The 21,702-nt window shown below is 41.7% G+C and overlaps 1 protein-coding gene across 1 annotated transcript in view; it reads left to right on the top strand.

Annotated features, from left to right (window-relative positions):
• The window catches only part of APPBP2 (amyloid beta precursor protein binding protein 2), a 20,574-nt gene extending 2,815 nt beyond the window's left edge, over nt 1-17,759 (top strand). Inside the window, exons 2-13 of the mRNA XM_009633922.2 lie at nt 2,471-2,608; nt 3,814-3,965; nt 4,568-4,691; nt 9,214-9,382; nt 10,140-10,229; nt 10,714-10,781; nt 10,860-10,965; nt 11,351-11,475; nt 11,662-11,747; nt 12,162-12,352; nt 12,810-12,975; nt 13,851-17,759. Of these exons, the coding sequence (XP_009632217.2) occupies nt 2,471-2,608; nt 3,814-3,965; nt 4,568-4,691; nt 9,214-9,382; nt 10,140-10,229; nt 10,714-10,781; nt 10,860-10,965; nt 11,351-11,475; nt 11,662-11,747; nt 12,162-12,352; nt 12,810-12,975; nt 13,851-14,104 (1,669 nt within the window). The 3' untranslated portion in view covers nt 14,105-17,759. The remainder of the gene's footprint in view (nt 1-2,470; nt 2,609-3,813; nt 3,966-4,567; nt 4,692-9,213; nt 9,383-10,139; nt 10,230-10,713; nt 10,782-10,859; nt 10,966-11,350; nt 11,476-11,661; nt 11,748-12,161; nt 12,353-12,809; nt 12,976-13,850) is intronic.
• The last annotated feature ends 3,943 nt before the right edge of the window (nt 17,760-21,702 follow it).

Below are 21,702 nucleotides of genomic sequence, written 5' to 3'. Positions count from 1 at the left end.
CAGGGCATTTATTCAGTAGGAATTTAAGAATCACATGTAAGAGTGGGCATATTACAAATGCGTTTATGTAACTCCATAAATATATTAATTTTAAAAGCCTTGCTGCAGTTAGTGTTCGGTAAACTAGCGTAGGAGTAAACTGGGATTTTTAGCTCGCTAGCACTGCAAGGTGATAAGGGGAAATGATAACGTACTTGATTGAAAGCCTAAATGTTGAACATGTGATGGTGCTTTTGATTGGTTTAAGTCCTGGTAAAATAGCTTGGGTATATGTCTTTGTTTTGTCCAGAAATTATCTTACCAATTATTGAGAAGATGTCCACTTTCAGTTTTGGGCCTAGAATACTAGACAAGATTTAATCCTCTTGTTTTGGTTGTGGAAAATATGTTTTAGGTTTTATAGAACAGTTATCATCAGACAGCTGTTTTGAAGAAAATGAGAACGCTTAACCGTGACTGCAGTTTTTAAATACCCCGGACTGGATGTTCTTTCCCTGCCAGCGAGAATATAGCTTCAGAAGAAACTCTGATCTCTTTGAAGTACAGGGACACGGCGCTGTTTGCATGCAAACTTGCACTGCTTTTTAAGAGAGTTCCTTTTTTTTTTTTTTTTTTTTCTTTTTTTTTTTTTTCCCCTCAGCAAAATAGGCTACTAAAAGAAAAACATTCATTTCTGGCAATTGACATTATTAGGTCAAAGGATTTTTGAAGTTTTTTTGGTAGGTTCTGTTGTTAAAATAACAAACTTGCTGTGCTGTAAAATCAATGTCATGTGCTTTTATAAGAAGAGTTGATGAAAACTAAATTTCTGGCTGGAGGAGTTGTTCTCACGCGCTTTGTTCTGAATACTAATTCATCTGCTTCCAGTGTTCGTGGAGAAAAAGGTGAACCAGACACAAGACACTTCTCAATAAAAGTATTTTAAGAAATTATTAAAACTGAGAAGAACATTAAAAAAAATCATTAAATCTGTGTTCGTAATTGAGCATCTCTAATAATATGTTCTCTCGGCCTTATTTTGCTTGCATAATAAGAGTAGGTGCACCCCTCGTGTCCATGTTCCTCATAGCTGTAAAACCTGCTTGGACAGCACGGAGGGCCTGGCTGCAGGTATGAATATGCCCATCTTGGATGGCGTACGCTCCAGTGTCTTAACATAGGGACTGGAAACTTTTCTGCAAAAGTTTTTCTGAATTACTGGGAAGAGTGCAGCGTGGCAGTGCTTTACCTGCGTGCCCGTGATGGCATGAGACTCGAGTGTATAGGCTGGTTTGTGTCTCCTGGTAAACCGTGGTTGTCCGATCCCTGCATCGCATAGTACAGATGCCACAGAAGAACAGAAATGGATCTTGAATGGCCTGTGGTGAAAGATGGAGCTTCTAGGGAGAAGTGCCTGTGAGATGTGAGCTACTGGCTTCTCTCTTTTTTTCCCCGTGGAGTTGCTGCCTCACAGAAAGATTTCTTTATTATTATTATTAATAAAAATAAGGGGGGGGGGGGGTTTTCTAGAACACATTAAATAACAAATGGTTGTCCTGCAACAGCCCTGTGTGATCGAGTACTGTGCCTCTAGCAGAGGCTGGTGATGGTACATATAACTATGGCAAGTGTACGGTGGTGCTTCCTTAGGTTACATACCCTGCTTTCAGTCATTTGGGGCTCAGGGGCTTCAAGATACCAGGAATTAATAGCCTGCAATGGATTTTTCTGCCGTCTATTTGTACAGTCACTTTTGTACCCATGGAAATCCTTGGTATTTATAGCATAATGTGGCAAGCTCTGCAACTTAACTATGCGTTGCATAAAGAACTGTCTCCATGGGTTGTTTTTATGAACAAGCCAACGGATATATTGGCTTATTGGCAGACACAAATCAGTTTGGGCATAAAGCTAGCCATTGCTTTTAATAAATGCAAACCAACAGATTCACTTGAGTTATCCCATTTACTCATGCAGGAATTCCTTGGGTGAGCCCAGGTATTAATGGGGTCAGGGCGCACGCGTATCTTTAGCTCTGGGTATTGGTGAGTCATCCATTGCAGAACTTGTGGGTTTGGGGTTATTTATGTACATATATTTATATATAATATAAAATCTATTTGCATGGTTTTATACTAGATTCTGTGTCATTTAAAAAAAATATTGTCACAGCATTTGGTGTCAAAGCAGCTAGTCACTGTAATTTTTGCTGGCTTTAGGGTTTCTTTGGTTTTGTCTTGGCTTTATAGCTTAGGTATTGCAGTGTTTTGATGATGCAGGTGGACATACTAGACATTTGAAAAATCGATTTGTGGATAAAAAAACCTTGAAACCAGCTACGGAGTTCTCATGCGTGCTCAGGTTTGAACCACTTAAGTTGTTCTCCTGTGTGGAGGTAGTGGAACTATGACTTCACGGTCTTCTGTGTTTCAAGACCTTGAAGTCTAGATTTCATCATAAGTCATCTTTACTATTAAGCTAAATTTCCCAGAAGAACTCCCTGTCCTAAATTTCTAAATGTATTTGTATTTTTCTTTCAGCTTTACCAACAGGGCCGCTTATGCCAACTGGGTAGTGAATTTTGTGAACTAGAAGTTTTTGCAAAGGTGCTACGAGCTTTAGATAAAAGGTAAGCATCTTAATGTATTGATAATTCCCATTTTGGCTCTCACCTCTTGATCTAGGTTTTGAATTTGGAAGACGTCTCTAATTGTCTTGGTTTCACTAGCCTGTCTGTTAACCATAAGAATATTTCTTTAGATTTACAGATGAACTTCTAAGTTACGAAGCCTCTCTCTCTCTCTCTCTCGTTGTCTCAAAAAGTGAAACAGTCAGAACTTCTGTGTAAATTGATGAAGTCATCTGTGGTACTTGGTCCCCAGAGTGCTTTCCGTGTTATTGCTCTGCAGTCTGCTGTTGGGGTTTAACCCCAGTAGGCAGCTAAGCACCACGCAGCCGCTCGCTCACCCCATCACCCAGAGGGGTGGGAGAGAGAATTGGAAGGGTAAAAGCATGAAGACTCGTGGGTTGAGATAGACAGTTTGATAATTCCAAAAAAAAAAAAAAGAGGGGAAAAGGAAATGGGGGGGAGGGGGAGTAGTAGGGGGGGGAAAAAGGGGGTAAAAGGAAAACAACGGGTGGGGGAGCATGAACAAGAAAAACAAGTGATGCAAAAAAACCCCAATTGCTCACCACCAACTGATCAATGCCCAGCCAGTCCCTGAGCAACGGCAGTCAAAGTATCTGTTTCTTGCTGTTGTAAAAAATCCTAAGTGAAGAGTTATCAAGCTGATAGGATTGCCCCAGTCTAAAGAGTTTTCCTGTCATTAAATGTTCCAATTTGTGGTGTTATGCTCAGAATTTGACTTTTTTAGATCAGATTCTTTGTAGCCAGAACCAGCTTTGAGTCTTTAGACGTACCACCCTCCCATTGTTTGCATGCGTGGGTTGGTCGCTGCTCCTTTATGCGCAATTTCTATGGGAGTTGTGGGGTAAGGGTGGATTTGAGGCTTCCTCCCCCTCTAAGTTTTAGCTGAAAATGTTGTTTTCCAATTTTAATATTGTGTGGGCAGCTTGTATTTTGCTTACACTGGAGGGTGTCCTTGTAAAGAACTTTGTGTACACTCACTGTATTTGTTGGATAATCCAACAACTGTAATCCATTAGCCTTGAGACTGTCAATTATGCTTGTATTCATCTGGTTTTGCTTTGAGAGAGGGTTGGAGTTATTTCTCTGAATCACTACTCATTTGAATTCATGGCACTCCAGAGCCAACTGACTGCAGTGTTTTAAAAACTTCATGTGTAATCAAATTCTGTTTTCTTTTGTTTCAGACATCTGCTTCATCACTGTTTTCAGGCTTTGATGGACCATGGAGTAAAAGTTGCTTCTGTACTGGCCTATTCTTTCAGTAGACGGTGCTCCTACATAGCAGAATCGGATTCTGCTGTCAAAGAAAAAGCAATCCAGATTGGTTTTGTTTTAGGTAACTGGTGATGATGGGTGTTTAAAATACGATGCTTTCTTTCATGCAACCTTCAGTTTAACTAATGCTGATCTTTTTTTTTTTATGTTACTGTCTGTGGTTTCTTTTTAAAGAACAAGTGTGTTTTGTTGAATTTAATATTTAGAAAACTCCTTGGTGTCTTAAGTAAAATGTATTGGATTTTAGTATCTAAGACTATATAGGCAAACCATGTTAATTCCAAAAAGTCATCCTCAGCTGAAGGAGGATTCTTCTACTCTTACATTTCATCCTCTTCAATTCAGGACTGGAGGGTTTAACCTTGATAGGATTCCTGTACGTAGTATGCGGTTTTATGAAACTGTGTCAGCCCTGTTTTGTGAAACAGAAAAAGGCTTCCTTTGCTCTCACTTCTTTTCTCCTTTTTTCTAGAGTTGTCTAGCAATGACTTTCTGTATTTTGGCATGGGGAATACTGAACTAATATTCCTGTCTTTATTGGTAATGAAATATAAGTAGTCTTATTGTAAGACTTGAGCAAAGCCTTTTTCTCGTAAAACGTGTTTTGCTATTCAAATTTCTGTTTGTTCTTGACATTTTTTATTTTTTTTTTTTGTCCCCCAGGGGGATTCCTGTCAGATGCAGGCTGGTACAGTGATGCTGAGAAGGTTTTTCTTTCCTGCCTTCAGTTATGCACCCTTCATGATGAAATCCTTCACTGGTTTCGTGCTGTAGAATGTTGTGTAAGGTGAGCTTGCCTTTAATTCCTGTATGTCTTGCTGCGAAATACACATTCGTGTCTTACCAACTGCTTTGGAGCCATCAAGCCTCAGATGCTTCCTTTAGTATTCTGCTGCACCAAAATACTTCCCTTAGTTAGTGGTTAGAGCTGAAGATCAGAAGGTGCTTGTTTTACACTAATACCTGGGTTTTCAACTTGAAAACTGGCAGGGCGTTCAATGGAAAAAACGCACCAATTTGCCCTTCTGCATAATATATCGTAGGTAATAGGTGCTGGACAGCAGGAGTGGTCCAGCACCTTGTTTTTTTCAAGGGTTCTTGCCTGTGAAGGAATGTTACGTGTTGGTGTTTGCTGCGGTTATACTTACTACAAGAAGAATTTTGCCAAATCCAAACACAAATGATATAAATACAGTTGAGCAGAAATAAAAGGAAACCGTAGCTTTCCTGATTCCAGGTCCAATGGGTTCTCTTGCTCTGTGCTGAGTTACTGAATTATGCAGTTAGGTGAATATCTAGATGCCTAATTCTTGTGGACACCTTCAGCCACAGCTTAAGTATTTGGAAAAGAATTTTGGTTTTAGGCATTTGGGTTTTGTACCTGCCTCGTTTCTCAAGGCCTGTAGTGGAGTCCATTGAGAATTCAAATTCCATTCTCAGAGGCCTTGAAGATTACGACTTTGGGTTTTCAGGTGCTCTGCTCTTTGGTCTGTGTACCCTAGATGTGAGCTGGACTGATGCAGCCTGCTGAAAGCAGCCAGGTTGTTTTCATCAGTAACACGGTGACTGGCCTCTCGTGTGCTACAGCTGTATGCTTGAATACCTGTCTGTAGTGAGCATAGTTCACGTGGTTGGGTTTTTTTCTCTTTTTTTTTTTTAGCTGCTGTAATGAACAACAAAGTATTTATTGTATTTATCTGAATATAGGGCAAAACTTGTTTTGGAAAACTGATCCAAAAAACCCCTGAATCTTGTTTATGGCTGGGCAAATATGAAGAGTAAATGGGCTTTGCCAGTAGCTTCTTATTTTGTGTGCCAACTGGAGGGCTGTGGCAACGGCTGCTGCTCTGCCGCCTTCTGCCCTGCCAGCTACTGCTGCCTTTCATTCCAGAAATAAGATGATGCCAGGAGAAGACTGGGCACGTGTGTACGCCTTCCGAGAACTGGGGGATGATAGATATAGTACCACTGCTCATACGTGGTCCTTTGCCTTCTAATTAATCTAAAAAAAGTTTCCTAGTTGTATTGGGCTGTTTGGGAAGCTGGAGAAGCTGCCTTAAAGATAAACTCCCTCCCCGTCTCCAAATAGAAAAAAAAGAAGGGAAAGAAAGGGAAAAAAGGTAACTCCTTCCCTGTTGGACAACAGCGTACAACCCACACAGCTGCGGAAAGATGATTTTCATTTTGTGCTAGGAAAAAACATCCTGTGTTAGGATGAACTCTTCTGAATTGGAGATGTTAATTCTGTTTGGGTAGAGACAGACGTTGTTCTTGCAATGAAAGCGGGTGGCCTGCCCCTAACACAAAGTCCCTCTGGGCAACAGTGGGGATGAGAGGACACTGCTTTACGGTCAGGCATCTCCCAAACAATCAAACAGCGGCGTTGTTCAGTTGGAAATATATCAAATAGAAAGAATTTAAAACGCTTTTGGAAGTGCTAAGTATGTAAAATGTGAAAACCTTTTTGTGGGAGAGAGCAGTAATTATACTCCGCTGCAGAGTCAGGCAGGAGAAAGATAAACTTTTTGTTGTTGCTGTGTAAACCCTACTGTAGAATATCTTGTTCTTACCGCTGTGCTTGCACTGGAGTTAGGCAGAGTTTTAAGAGAACAAAACTTAAGTGTAGCTTTTGAAAATACGACACCCTTTAAAAAAGTTGCTCTTCTCATTCAAAAAGCTAGGAAGTGTAATCTCTGGGCGTTTAATATATTGCGTTATTAATAGAATACAGTTTTTAATAATGTAAAGTTTTGGGGTGTGTGGACATAATTTGGTGTTTCTTTGTACTAGCAGTAGTAAATTATATGGAGAAACTTTGAGAAAATGTGAAGATTTGAGATTTCTACAAGCTTGTCTACTACTTCCCTGCATGTGTTTGAGCTCCTTTTGGGTTTGCTTTCTCTCGTTATTTTATGTTAACCAATAAGGCCCAAATACGTGTTACAAATACATGGTTCTCCCACTTCATTGTTTCACATTTTGCTGATTCTTGGGTGGTTTTTTTCCTGATGTTTTTAAGACTTCCTAAGCTGCTGTGTAATGTTGCGTTTGCTATGTTTGTAAGCTCTTGGAGAATGATTTTATTTGAGCAGGGGGGTGGGAAGTTATTCCCCAGAAGCTATTATTGCAGACATCAAAGGAGATTCATAGCTGTTAGCATAAATGTCCTAAGGCATTTATTCTTCCTCTTGGCTTTATCTTCTAAAATTCCTTTGCATTAATAAAGGACTTCTTTGTTACTCAAAACTGGATCACATAAACTGCGCTTATCCTAGAGGATTGGGTTAGGTTTAGCTTGGGGTTTTTTGTTGATTTCTTTTGGTTTTAGACACTATCACTGAGGCATCCAAAAACTGGATATTATCTTTCCCAGGCGCTTATCTAAACTGCAGTGCTATCCCCACTGGCTTATACCATTACATGGGATTTGGGCTTCGTATTTTTGATGTTGCATAGCAGCTCCCAGCTGAATCGTGTAGGCAAAATAGTTTCCCTCTTTAGGGAAACTGCAATTGCTTAGTTTTTTTCTCTCTAGATTCTTTAAAATTCTTGTCTCTTGTTGCTTCAGTATTGGTTTTCTGCTGCCTGTGACCAAAACCATGATGCACTTCTACATCATGTTTAGTTCTTTGACCTTATTTAAGGAAAAATGTGGTCGTTGCTTTTTTTTTCTTTCTGTTCTTGAGCCATGTTGCTGTGTTTCTCATTGGAAAGCTGGTGTTTGTTTATGCAGCTCGGTTCAGGGTTTTTTTGGAAGGTTTTTTCTTTTGATCTTCTCTTTGTGTGGCTAATACACATCTGCTGCGTGCTTGCCTGCCAGGCCCTTCTTGTGAAAATGTGAACTTTATTTCCTTTCTTGTTAGTGTTTGAGTTCCATGACACATTGCAACAGGAAGGTACCGGAGGAGGCTGTGTTAGAGGCAGGCTGAATTCGTAGAACAAACGTACTGCTATTGCAGGAGGTACAGCTGCAGTAACTTAAAAATCTCTATTTGGGTTTAGAGAAGAGAAACACTTGATCAAAAACCTCACTGTTCCTTCCTCCGATCTTAACAGTTTATTGGAAGACTTATCAAAACGTATCACAAAAGGTGTAAAGTGCTGTTCCTAGACATCAGCTCGCATCACGAGAGTTTTAGTCTGTCTGCCATAGAGTGTTAAATTTTGCTTTGCTTCACTCTGCGTATTTCTCTTCCTGCGTTATGTTGTACTTCTGATTTGCAAAGGCTTGCCTGACGTTTTTCAATCTCTCTTACTCATTGTCTAGTAACAGATTTCCAGGAGGGACAATGGAGGTTAGTTTACCAAAATTTCCGTGTGCGCTGAGTGGCAGGCATTTGCAGTAGGGAAGGAGCAGCTGTCTCTTCTGAGCCTGCAATGGGTAGGAATACAGTTCTCCCCTTTAGGCTTGGAATAGGATACTCACACATTCCTAATGTATCTCTTCAAAGTAAATAAGCACCAGCTCACACTTACCAAAAAACCTTCTGTACTTTTGTTTTAAATAGATGCCAGAAGCTGAAATTGTTACTTCTCTACCGAAACATACTCTTCTTTCTCTAGAGTTGTGTTTTGTTGCCTGCATTTGGCTGTCATTTTGTGAAGCTTCTGTTAATCCTTCCGACGGAAAGGCAGCGCCTTAGGAGACGGGGCAAGGCGGGGTGAGAGGTTTTTTTAGAGCTGTTGTGAACTGGGTCAACAAAGTGGTCTTTTCTGGTGGTGCTAAGTCCGTGCTGGAGATCACATCGAATGGATGCGACTCAGTCTCTTGTGAAGACACCCCCCTTCACCAAACCCCCAAACCAAAAAATGCCTGCTTCTGAAGCACCGTGCTTCACAGGTTTGAGGAAAAAGTGCAGAGATGCATGAAAACTACCTGTGTCTGTGCTTACTCAGTATCTGTTTCAGCTTGCCGTACTTTGGAAAGGAGGTAGAAGGGAATTAGTACTGTATATTACAGGGGTTTGGAAATGGAATTTTACCAGAAGAAGAATGGATTTTATGAAAAATAAAACTAAGCCACAACACCAAAGTGGTTCAAGCCTTGAATATGTTAAAACTGCATCAATACGTAAAATCATTTGACATCTCCAACAGTAAAAATTCTTGCATTGCAAGAGACAAGTGTATTGAAACAATATTCTGTAAATAGTTCTTCTGTGTTACTGAATTCAGACAGTGCAATTCTGTTGGGATGACAGCCCGGTTCTATTGTAAGTATAACACCAAACTGTAGATCCATGGTACTGCTGTATATTGAAATGATTTATTCAGACACTGTTTAGAAGATCTCTTTGTATCTTCCTAAGGTTGCTGCATGTTCGAAATGGTAACTGTAAATATCACTTGGGAGAAGAAACGTTCAAACTCGCTCAGTCTTACATGGACAAACTCGCCAAACATGGTCAGCAGGCAAACAAAGCAGCGCTCTACGGCGAGCTGTGTGCACTGCTCTTTGCCAAGAGCCACTATGATGAGGTGAGTAGGATTTGGGGTTTGTTGTTCTTCAGAAAACTGGTTACGAAATCCGCTAGGACGTTCTGTGACTGGCTCATCACTCACGTTATCTTTCAGGCTGAGTTGCTGTTCTCTTCTGGTACCTGTGTGACAGTACCAGAGGAATACTTGATTTATCGACTTCTTGTTCTGTGTTGTTCTGGGTTAGTCTACGAGCTCTTAATGGAACTTTGTCCAACATTAAGAAATGATGTGTGGTAGATAACCAACACATACTACCAATCTGTAAATAGAATACTACAGAAAGCTGATTTTGATGGGTAAAAAAGAATAGTAGAATGTAGGTAACAATTCTTTGCGCATATTTTATAAAAACCTGTGACTTAAGTGTAAGTGCTGTATACACTGCAGTTTTCCTTTAGTTCCTAAGTCCACTGACCAGGAAGCTGTCCTACGCAGTAGGAATTGTGAGGATTACTTAAAGGTTATAAAATCCCCTTTTTTTTGTCTGTAAGAGGTAATACAGTCATTGTAACAATACAGAACTCAGGCTAGTATAAAATACTTACACATTCAGTGTTAACCTTAAGAGGGCTTTTTAAGTCTGTCTTTTAAGACTTAGCTGAACAAGTTTCATTACACGTAAGCAATTAAACAGAATTTTTTAAACTTCGTCATGTAAATGACCAGTTTCTTTTTCAGAGCCAAGTAATATTTTTCTTAATGTTGCAACGTAGCAAAGTTCCAGCTTCATTGTGTTGGTAACTCTGTTCAACAGGCTTATAAATGGTGTATAGAAGCTATGAAGGAGATCACGGTTGGCCTGCCTGTAAAAGTAGTAGTGGATGTTTTACGACAAGCTTCAAAGGTGAATTTAAAATCTTCCATGTTTCTTTTGTAACTAAATTCTGCCAAGAATGGGTGAGGATAGGTAGTGCCTCCAGAACGCTTGGGTAAGCAGGTCCATTTCGTGAGCCTTACAGCTTGTTATTCATGTTTAATTGGTCCACCCCAGTCTCGGACCTGTGAGGGTTTTGGTTTTTTCCTTCTTCCTGAAACTTGAGTTATAGCTGTTTAAATGAAAATCACGACAAAATTAACCTGAGAGCATTCGATAAAAAGGTCTGTTCCCATGTTCGATCTAGACTAGGTACAGTACTGGCACTTATGGCAGAATAAAATACAAGTTTAGTAATGTTATCTGTGAACCTTTTCTTAAATAACTGGAGAGTCCTTTAGTAACCATGGTGATATTTTGAAATTAAAAATAGTAGTTAGCTATTGGGCCAGAATCTGGAGGAAACGAGTTCTGAGTACACACCTTTTCACATCCTTCATTTCAACCTGTTTAGGCTTGCGTTGTAAAACGTGAATTTAAGAAGGCTGAACAGCTGATAAAACACGCAGTATACCTTGCCCGGTAAGTAGCATTCCAAAAAAATCCTTTTAAAATTGTGCTTAATTAGCCTCGATTTGTAATAGAAGTATGTTTCTACAGGGAGCATTTTGGAGCCAAGCACCCCAAATATTCCGATACGCTACTAGACTATGGATTTTACTTGCTCAACGTAGACAATATATGCCAATCTGTTGCAATCTATCAGGTATGCAGCAGGGCTAAATGTCTGTCTTCAGTTTCTTGATATTCATAATCTCTCTGATGTTTCTGCTGGGACTCACATACAGTTAATTCGTAGAGATAGCTGATGCGTGATTTAATCGCTGCAATGCTTGTTTTTTTAAAAAAAAAAACAAACCACAAAACAAACCCCACCCCCAGCTATGGGGTTTTGCTGGTTTTTTTTACCCCCTGACTCTTAAGTGGCTTTTTTATATTTACTGTCTCAAGTATGTAGGTGCAGGCCTACAGAATTTCAGAGCCAATAGATTTACTTTTTTTTTTTTCCCCCCCTTTTTAACACTGAGACACATTCATGAGGGGGTTTTTCTGTATTAACCGATGAAATGGTATTCCTGTAACTCTTTCAGACAGCTCTTGATATCCGGCAGTCAGTATTTGGAGGTAAAAACATACATGTAGCTACAGCTCATGAAGACTTGGCTTACTCTTCGTATGTTCACCAGTACAGCTCTGGAAAATTTGACAATGCACTGTAAGTACAATTGTTTGACGTACTGGCAGCAAATTTAGTACTGTAAATGCAGAAAAATGTTCTTAAATGGTACAGACTTTCCAATTAGAATTTAAATGCATATTTATTGCATTACTGTTTCCAATATTTTATCAGTCAGCTGCTAACTCAAATACACGTATCTTGAATTTACTTCCACTCTTTCAGATTCCACGCTGAACGTGCTATTGGCATTATAACTCACATCCTCCCAGAAGACCATCTTCTCTTGGCGTCTTCAAAGAGAGTTAAAGGTAGTACCCGTAACTGCGTTCCTGGGACAGCTTGAAGTCAGTCATTTTGATGGGTTTGTCCTGTTCTGTAACAGAGGCAATGTAACTTGAGGTTTTTTTCAGATGGAGGTCAGTCCAGAGTATTCTTTGTAGTCCTCAGTGTTCTCTGTCAACACGCTTGTCAAAAACAAACAAAAAAATTATTTAAAACTTAACCTAAAGACTTTTTGTTTTGGGCGGGGGGAGTAAAAATAGAGACTATAAAAATACATGTTGGGAGCTTGATACCTGGTCATACTTGTTTGAAGACAGTTTGTAATAAACACGAAGCCTGGTTAGATGTCTCCCGAGATACCTTGCTTTCTGCTACCTGCAGTTAACATCTCTCTGTGTTTGGAATGCAGTCATGTTGTGTGTTTTCTCTCCTGTACTCAGCACTTATCCTGGAGGAGATTGCAATAGACTGTCACAACAAGGAAACTGAGCAGAGGTTACTTCAAGAAGCTCACGACTTGCATCTGTCCTCACTCCAGTTAGCTAAAAAAGCCTTCGGGGAGTTTAATGTACAAACAGCAAAACACTATGGCAACCTTGGAAGACTGTATCAGTCCATGAGAAAGTTTAAGGTAAGCTGATATTGATGTCAGGGTCTTGACTTAAAATCTGCAAGGTATCTCTAAATCATGTCACGACAAATGGTGATTTTCAGCCTCCACAGTTTGTAACTTCAGTTGGTAGGTTTGTGCTTGAAAAACTTGTGCTTTATAACTCATCTCTCCAAAGCTTTGTGCCAAGCTGATCTACTGAGATGCACGATGCTTTCAGAGACAGGGTGACAGCAGTTTTGACGGTAGAAGTGATACTGTTTGCTGATCCACTTAACTAAGAATTTGGAGAACTTGATTCAGTTTTGGCTTTCTTTTTGCCTTTTATAAAATCTTACAGGCTGTTGAGTCACAGCATAGTTCTGTTCCTTTAAACCTTCCTGGTTTCTCTCTTTCTCTCTCTCTCTCTCTCTCTCTCTTTTTTAATATGACGTGGTGAGTGGTGTCTGACTGACCTATGTGAATTTGATCCCCATAGGAAGCAGAAGAAATGCACATCAAGGCAATTCAGATTAAGGAGCAGCTTCTGGGTCAAGAAGACTATGAGGTTGCCCTGTCAGTGGGCCATCTAGCTTCTCTCTATAACTATGATATGAATCAATACGAAAACGCTGAAAAGCTTTATTTGAGATCCATAGCGATTGGTAGGTGATTCTTACAACGTGTGACTTTATAGCAGTTTAATACTACAGGAAGCATTATTTTAAAAGCATATTAGAATTTTTAGTAAAGAACTTAATGACGTGCAAGATGTTTATCGTGTATGTGTGTTCGGTCGAAACGTGACGCTTTTTGTTGAATGTTCTCCCAGGGACTGAACTCTGGAATTGTAGTATTTTCAGTGCTGCATCAGAACTCGCTCTAGAAAGCACCTGGAAAGCTTGGGTAAAATTAAAAGCTTGGGTGTTAGTCTTTAGACTACATTTTGGAGTTGGGGCTAGAACTTAGGTGCAGAACGTAGTTAAACTTTGAAAGAAATGGAAAACTGTCGTGCTTGTCGGCCTAACCGTGCCCTTGTTAAATATTTAATTTTTTTGCCCATTATCATTTGCAGTCAAGTTGTAATTCCAAATCAAATGCATCTTTGGGCCAAGCTGTAGCTCAGTCTTGAGACAGACAATCTACGTCGTACAGTTATCAAGTACAGTGCCTTACAGAAACATTTGACTTTGAAGTAGAAAACTGGAAAACACTGTTTAAATTGAATTTGGAGTGAGATTGGGACAGAAAATGTCTGCCGCCTTTATACGACTGGTAGATTTTTACGCAGGTAAAGCTGTGGTACAATTAAGGATCTGATTGGAGGACAAGCTACAACACTGTTAAAGGAAAAGGTAGACAGAATTCAAACCGTCATCCAGGAAGCTTGCATGTTGCTTGTCTTGATTTACTGTAACAAAACCGCGATGATTTGCTGTGACAAAAAGGTTCGTGTTGCTGGTGCAAATGACATGAGAAGTAAGGTGCAAGCCATGGGTGGGTTACCTTTTTAATTTTGTTTTCTTTTGGATTTCTTTAGGAAAAAAGCTTTTTGGTGAAGGATACAGTGGACTTGAATACGATTACAGAGGTCTCATTAAACTGTACAATTCCATTGGCAATTATGAGAAAGTTTTTGAATACCACAATATTTTGGCCAATTGGAACCGGTTGCGGGATCGGCAGTTCTCGGTCACAGATGCCCTGGAGGACGTAAGCACCAGCCCTCAATCCACTGAAGAAGTGGTCCAGTCTTTTCTGATGTCTCAGAACGTTGATGGACAGAGTAGCTAAGAACTCGGTCAATTAACCAGTTAAGGTTTTTTTTTTTTTTCCCCCAGGTTACAGGGGGAGAAGTCATACTGTGAAATCTAAACCATGTAGTTCTCTGGGGGCTGGAATTTGCATTGAAACACTGGTCCAGTCTGCTGAAGAGTGCCCATACGGACGAATGTGTGTTAAATTCTTATCAGCATGTGTATGGCATGTTTAGTTCAGCTCACATTTTTAACTTGGTATTCCCGAAAACTCCTCCTTTCTCTCTTCTTTCGAAAGAAGCTACTTTGCAGAAAGTCTGCAAGAAAACATTAAATAAAACTGTTTGAGTTCAAAAGAGTTGCATTCTTATTATGAACGGAAGGTTTCACCAAGAGCTTTCTTCTGATATATAGAACGAATAAATGCCGTACTGTAAGAAGTTACCCGAGAAAGGTCTTTCTACTGTATGCATTGTAGCAAAGCTACTCGTAAAAATCAAGAAAAGGGAGAATGCCCTAGCCTTGGCTGCTGCCTTACGAAGTAGAGTGGCAAAGAACCACTCCGGAGAGCAACATACTCCTGGTGAACCGCCATAGGTTGTTAAGCAAGTAACCACCGTATTTTTACAATTTTAAAAACAACCACCGTTGTTTTTAATCTCCTGAACTGGACCAGTGTTCATCTATAAGCGACAGAAGATCCAGTAGACCAGCAAGCTTAGCTTCCTTTGGTACCAACCAAGAGTGCTAATCTTCTGAACAGGACCAGGAAAATCAAAAGTGGACCAGCCTGCTAGAAACAGGTTTTTTTGGACCAGTGGCTTTAATTTAATATTTCTGCCCCTGCATTCACTTTTACAGTAGAATGATTTCATTTAGATGTATGATCAGTGCAAAATTATATTCATGTAATAGATACAAAACTAGGAAGTGAACGTTCTTTAGCGGTTGCGATGGCATGTCTTTACCTAGTAAGCTTATACAAATATTAATGTCGATGCCACGAGCAAAAACTAGAAACGCTTGACTCTTTGCTGCAGCCATCTTTTTTTCCTTTTTGAATGGGCTTACTCTAATAATCGAGGCAGTAACTTGTTTATACCAGTTAATAGTTTTGTATTACAATCCAGTTCAATTTTATGTTTCTGGAGAACACAACTTATTGTACAGTTTGCAGGGGTCAGCGGAAAATGCCAAAAAGCACAACAGGTCTTTTTTTTGTGATGCTTCATTTCTACATTAAACGATAGTACAACCAGAAACCGATTCCTTTATATTAATTTAAAAAGCAGAAGTCAGCTGTAAAGATCTATAACAATGCCTATCTCACTAGCTTGTCTTAATTTTTTTTTCTTCTGTTGCGGGGGCTGCTTGGATGCGTGGGGTTTTGGTTTGGGTGTTGGTTTTGTGGTTTTGTGTTTGGTTTTGGTTTGTTGTTTTTTTTTTTTTAATGTTGAGGTAATACTCATTCGAAAGTCTGTGTAACATAGCAAACTAGGAACAACTCACTGCTGTTACCTCAGTTCTTCTTATAGCAGCACAAACAGTGCTCCTATAGTTAGGATTCTGTCAGGTTGGGGGTTTTTCCCTTCCCCCCCTATTTTCAGGGGTTTGTAACTTGGCTGTGGGAGGTCAGTCCGAGCCGAGGCTCAGCAAGTGCCGGTCCTACGGGACTTGGACTGGCTGTTTCATTTGGGGTCTGGTTTTTTAATTTGTTTGTGAAGTTTGGGACAGGGAAAGCTGCTCGTTGGTCTTGGAGAAAGAGTGCAGAGAAGAAATAGAAATTTCAGACGCGACTTTGAGCTTAATGGCTCTCTTTAAGAATGAAATTTTACAGGCCAATAGTTCATGTACTGGTGCCTTCAAGTATATTTTGGGGGAAAGGCTGAATAATATCAACTTTAAAATGCAGTTACGGAATTAGGGAATGCAGATACAATGACCGCAGACTCGGAATATCTTCACTGGTGTGTAAGGGAGTATTTGCATTAAAAACCCCTGTGGTATCGAGACTTAGACTGCAGTACATCCTCAATGGCTGTTCAGTGAAAATCCAACTTAAAATCATGCGTGGATTTGAACTCTAATGTGTTTATAGCTATTTTTCTTTAGGACTGCTTTAGGTACTACAATCAAATTTGGCTCTCTGCAAGGCAAAACGTATTTACCCCTGAATGCCCCTGCAGCAGGGCACTGATGAATTACAAAGTTCTTACAAAAATCTTAAGTCCTATTAAAACTATTTAAAATTAAATAAAGTATGTAATACTAGTGTCAGAACTTTAGGCAGGGAAGGTGCGCTTAAAATTGCCCCAAAGAAGCTGTGGAACTTCTGTGCTGCAGAAGCATTTAAAAGCTTTGAGCTGGGTACATGGATTTACACTTACGTTATCTGGAGACCGTTTATTTGCTCAGGGCTTCCAGTCTTGGGTCTCCATTTCCAGCCTTTGACTAAGGAATCTCAAAGATCTCGAGGTTTTGTGTTTGGGATGAGGAGCATTACTTGACTGATACCAGTGAAAGCTGTCTCTGTGAACCACTGTTGTTCTTTCAGCTGTGGGTTGTGTATGGGTTTCATGGTTTGCCTTCAAGTTAGGGCAACCAGGAGAGCTTCCAGCGTGGGGCAGGTTAGCGAGGCGTCACGCTTCTGTCTGGTAACCAAATGCATTGGTTCAGTTCGTTTAATCGGTAGCTTTAGGCTCAAGTCTTGCTGGGTGGAGGTACTTTTTTTTCTTTCTTTCCTAAAGCTTCTTCACCAGAATGTTACAAACTTTGGTGCATTGGCTTGTCTGGAAGGAATTAAGGTCCTAAAAGTCACCCAGTCAGTTCTCTCTGATAATGGACTTGGGCCAAGAAATGTGACTTGGCCAGGAGTAGTTGCAGTGATCCTTGTGGGACTACTAGCGTGCTCTTCACGTGACTGAATTAAATCCCGACTTGACTCTTGGGTTGAACTTCTCATTGTAGCATCTCTGCAGCTCCAGTCATGCCAAGGCACGTAAATTCTGGAGAAAGGTAGCTGTGGCCGATAGCTGAAGTTGTTAGGGCGCGGGAGGGTTGTGGAACGACTTTGCAGCTGCCTACAAAATGCTCCCTTGCCTGCCCTGCGTGCTGGAGCTTGGAACCTTCCCCTCGTGCTGTCCTTGCTGCAGATGTAACGCTTATTCTCCGTGTCATAACATAAACCTGATCTTGCTAGGTTTGGGTCCTGTTTCTCCTAAGTTCAGTTCTCGGCGGATGTCCGTGTTGGCCTCTGGAGGCTCTGAAGTGTCGTGGCGTTAGTCATTCGTCACTGTTACTGTCTCTGCTGTTACAGTTTGATATTTTTGAGCAAGTAGGAGGCCAATCGGATGACTTGAGAGGAAGGTGGGTGACTTGTCCCTCCGTGCCACTGTGGTCGGAGTAGATCCTGTAGCATGGCTTCAGTATGTCGTGACTTCTGCAGCAGGCAGAGCGAAAGGGGCGGGGGTGTAATCCCCTGCATCCCCCACCCTGGGCAGAGCTTGCCCTCAGCAGCCCCGTGCCTCCCTCTCTCCCCTTAGAGGCAGAACTGGGGAGCCCCCCTCCCGTTGCACCCCGGGGCGCAGGTTTTCCATACGCGTGGGCGTGTCGGTACTGGGGAGGGGGGGGCTGTGCGTTAGCCGCGCGCGCTGGGAGAGCTCCGGCCCCCTGAGGCTCAAATACCCGACTGCAAAAGGAGACCGGGGGGGGGGGGGAACCCAGTGAAAGGTGTCCCCCGAGTTATTCCTTGAAGGTAAGTAACTTAATCGCACCGGAGTAATTGGATGCAAGCGGTGAGGACAGGTGTCACCTTAAGGAAAAGTATTTTAACTGTTGTTTAAATTAAACCCTTCCTACTTTGTTTTCAGCGTAAGGTTGGTTGTCTCGGCCATTTGTACGTCCCGTTTTACGCAAACGCTGCAGTCGGGAGGGAGGTGATGTCAGGATTCCTCCGCTGTTAGGATGGGCTGTTCTGGATGGCTTGTGGCAGGGGAAAGGCACACAAAGATTTTTATTTTTTTTTATTTTTTTTTTTTTTTTCTAAGAGCTGGCAAAAGGGGGAGGGGAAGTTGTGGAAGGATTCTTTGACAATAAATCCATCCCTCAGCTACTTCAAGTACAACAACTAGTGACTGCTTGGCCCCAAACAGTTGTCTGGTCACTTCTATAGCGTGATCTTAATTACAACCAGTAAGCGTCTGCCTCGGTATCCTCGGCTTCGCGTGCACTCTTTGCTCTGTGTCAATACCTATTGTTTAAGACTTTTTTTTTTTCTTTTTGCACACAATTTTTGTTAAATAACTTTGAAGGGTTTTTGTTGAATTCTAACTTATTAGGACAAGGATGTTCTCTTGTAACTTTGAAAAATGAAGTTTTTCTTTAACTGTCTGAAATTTGCTAGAGGTGCCGTTGTGCTGCTTCTCATGGTACAAAAAAATTCCCATTTGACTCGATTTTCCTTTTGATAGCCCTACGTACGGGTAGAGGACACAAAGGAAAACGCAGCGTGCCTAAAGCATGATTGACGCTGTTGACAAAAACTGTACTCGATCTGTATGGATCGGATTTGACTTCGCAGGAGAGCAGCAGATAGCGTGGGGGAGAGGTCTTGAACCCGCGATCCTTCCCTCTGCTGCCTGTGCAGGAACCTTATTTCACCTACAGCTCATCGTTTCCCTTTTTCCTTACGTTTTATAATAAGAAAATTACCGGCCAACCGTGAGTTGCAAATCGGACTCTTCGTTGCGGGTGTTTCAGTCTTCGACGCGGCCGGCCCGTCGCACGTTGTGTTCCTTGGCCTTGCCAGGATCTCTGTGAGAAGCAGGGAAGAAATTTCCTTCACCCAGAAACAAACTAAACCACGTACAAAAAATTGGCGGCACCGGTAACGCTTTTGTCCCTAAATCTCAGGAATGTTCTAAGCAGTGAAGCAGGTTTCCCTTCGGTGATACAAAGGTGCGTGCTCTAGGGTCTTGTTTGACAGTATTTCATTGCAATCCTAGGTATCTATAGCATGAGTGGCCTTAGTGGGTTTGTTGAAGTGCACATTTTTTTTTTTTTTTTAAAAAAAGTAAATTTTAAGATTAAAAAGATATATACTATATAAATAAATAGAGATATTTAGAAACTTGGTTTGTGGTGCACAAGTTCAGTGTTGGATCGCTAAATAATTGTCGCAGGTACCATACGTGTAACTTTTTTTTTTTTTTCTTGATGTATATTCCTTTATGGGAAGCGATGTTGCCATGGTAACTACAACTTTACAGTTTCTTTACTACTTAATGATGTGAATGAACTCTACATTTTATTGAATATTACCAGGTTCAGTACTATTTTTATACTTTATTGAACTACAGGGGATTTTAATTTAATAGCATTTTAAAAAAGATGTTGCTTGAACTGTATAACTGTATAAATCGAACTACTTACACAAAAACCACCTCTAAACCAGAATCTCTACCTGTAGTGCCACGTTCATTTCTATGAGAGTATCTTGGTCATTACTGGCCTTTGAAGACCACCCTACGTGTCGTGTCAGGACTAACGTTTCGTACCCTCCTTCTCCCAGACTGCAGTGCCCGACATCGTTTGTAACCATCAAACCATACTATGTTTGTAACCAGCATTGTGATATTCTGTAACTGTATTGCTAAAATGAAATATTGACCTAATAAATATAGTGTTCCTGCATTTTGAAGTATCTGCGTTGAATTTGGTTAAAACTCTGCTCTCGGACACGTGTGACAGCGGGTATTTGGTTGTCTCGACTTTTCAGCAGTAAGTTAGAGCAAGGCTGGAAGCGGTGTTGACCTGAACACAGCTTCCGAGGCGCCAAAGCCGGCTTGCGCCTCTTGCCTCCATCAATTCCTCTGAGCTATTTTGCCAGCGTTCCCTCTATTCTGGCGAGCCCAGCCCTGCTGTGGCTCCAGGCTGGCTCCTTAGGGACGGAAGAGGACTGCGCGCCTCCTTGGAGGGGGTTGTTCCCCCTCGCTGTCGGCTTGCACCCCTGGGATGCGAGGGCAGTCTGCGTTGCTGTTGGCTTAATTAATTAACTGCGGGGAGAGCAGGTCATGCAGTCAATCTGCGAGCGTGTCCGGTTTATCCAGTTAACTTCCAAACCAGAATAAATGTTGGTTGGATAACTTCTGATACCCTTCTGCCATTATTACTGCAAGAAGCTGTACCAGGCTGACTGACTGCCCTTGAGCAAGAGGATTTGGTTTCCATAAATCTCCGATCGTACGGCTCGGGGGGTGCTTTGGTTGTGGCTATATGTACTCTATATTGAGCTGTAAACATGGTTGCCTCTTCCCCTAGGATCTCCTGATGCTCCAGCAGTTGAATCAAAAAAGCAGAAGCGTGTAATGAAACTGGGCTATGGGTTTGGAAGGCTCTAGTTTTTCTATTCTATTGATTTAAATGAGAATCTTTAGACAATGCGCTCCCCAAATAGCCGCAGTGGTGTTTATAGGTCAGTAATTCAGACTGTACTACCTCAGTCTAACGTCTGCGTGCAAGAATTCCTTTAGCTGTTGGTCGTTGACTGTAATGAGACTTTAAAACAAAACCAAACCCAGGCCTGCACATGCCCGGGAGGAAGAATGTCCTACCGGTTCCGAGGGAGGAGGTTGGGCTCGGCAGCGGTGTGAACCCACCACCAGTTTTAAGCTTGAGGTGCAAAGCGGGGGTAGCCCTGGCTGCTGCCACGGACCAGACCCCATTTCCAGGCGTGTGCTCTCTAACGAGAGAGCGCTCGCGTGGGGAGAGGTGCCATAGTTTATTTTGGTTCTGGGTTTTTTTTGGTTTTTTTTTTCTCCTTCTCAACTTATCTTGTTGATAATTTGACCATTTATGCGGGCTTATCTGGAGACTTCCTTACACGCTGACTGCCGATGGAGAGCCGTGGGGCTCCTTCCAGTCCCCAGCTATGTAAAAGCTCCTGGAAGGGGGCTGTATCCCGACTGCCCAGCGAGGCCTCGGGAGAAGGAGCCGGCAGGTTTCTCTTCCCTGCCTTCAGGAGTAGATGGGTACGGTGGAATTTCTTCTGGTCTATGGAGCAGGTCTGTAATGAGACTTTGGGGGTGGGTGGTGGTTTTTCTCCTGTCTCGTAGTGGTGTCCAGATCCAGGGAAACCGTTTTTCTCCCAAGCTTACATGTTCCACTGGAACGGGGCTGTCGGAGCATGTTTCCAGGAGAAAGCAAATGGCAGGAGAAAGCTGTTTCTGGTTCTTCGTGGCACTTCTGAAGGCTTTTGCCTTTGCCACCCTACACACGCCAGTTGCTCCGTGTGCATCTGGGCACTTGCTGTAATCCCCGATACTCGGATGCTGTTGTGGGTACCAAGTGAAGGTGTTAATGCCGGCCTTTACAGGCAAACCGCTGTGCATGGGGGTTGTGAGCTGCAGGGGTGGTTGGCCAAACCTGTTGGGTACCTCTGATGTGTGACCTACGGGAGGGGGGGAGCCCTTGTTAGCTGTCAGACGTGGATCCTTCCCTGCTTGCTGGTCTCTTTCTCCCTCTAAAGTAGCCAGGGGAACGCAAAGTTTCTTGTGCAAGTGGCACAGGAAAGGTTGGAAATGAGCATTTCTAGGAGCTTTTATTTTCAAACCATCAGGTTTCTGAGTCATTTGAGTT

Source organism: Egretta garzetta, unplaced genomic scaffold, assembly GCF_000687185.1.
Source record: "Egretta garzetta isolate BGI_Z169 unplaced genomic scaffold, ASM68718v1 scaffold112, whole genome shotgun sequence".
NCBI lineage: Eukaryota > Metazoa > Chordata > Aves > Pelecaniformes > Ardeidae > Egretta > Egretta garzetta.
The sequence above is the reverse complement of the archived record's forward strand: the minus strand, read 5'-3'. Positions and strand labels throughout refer to the sequence as shown.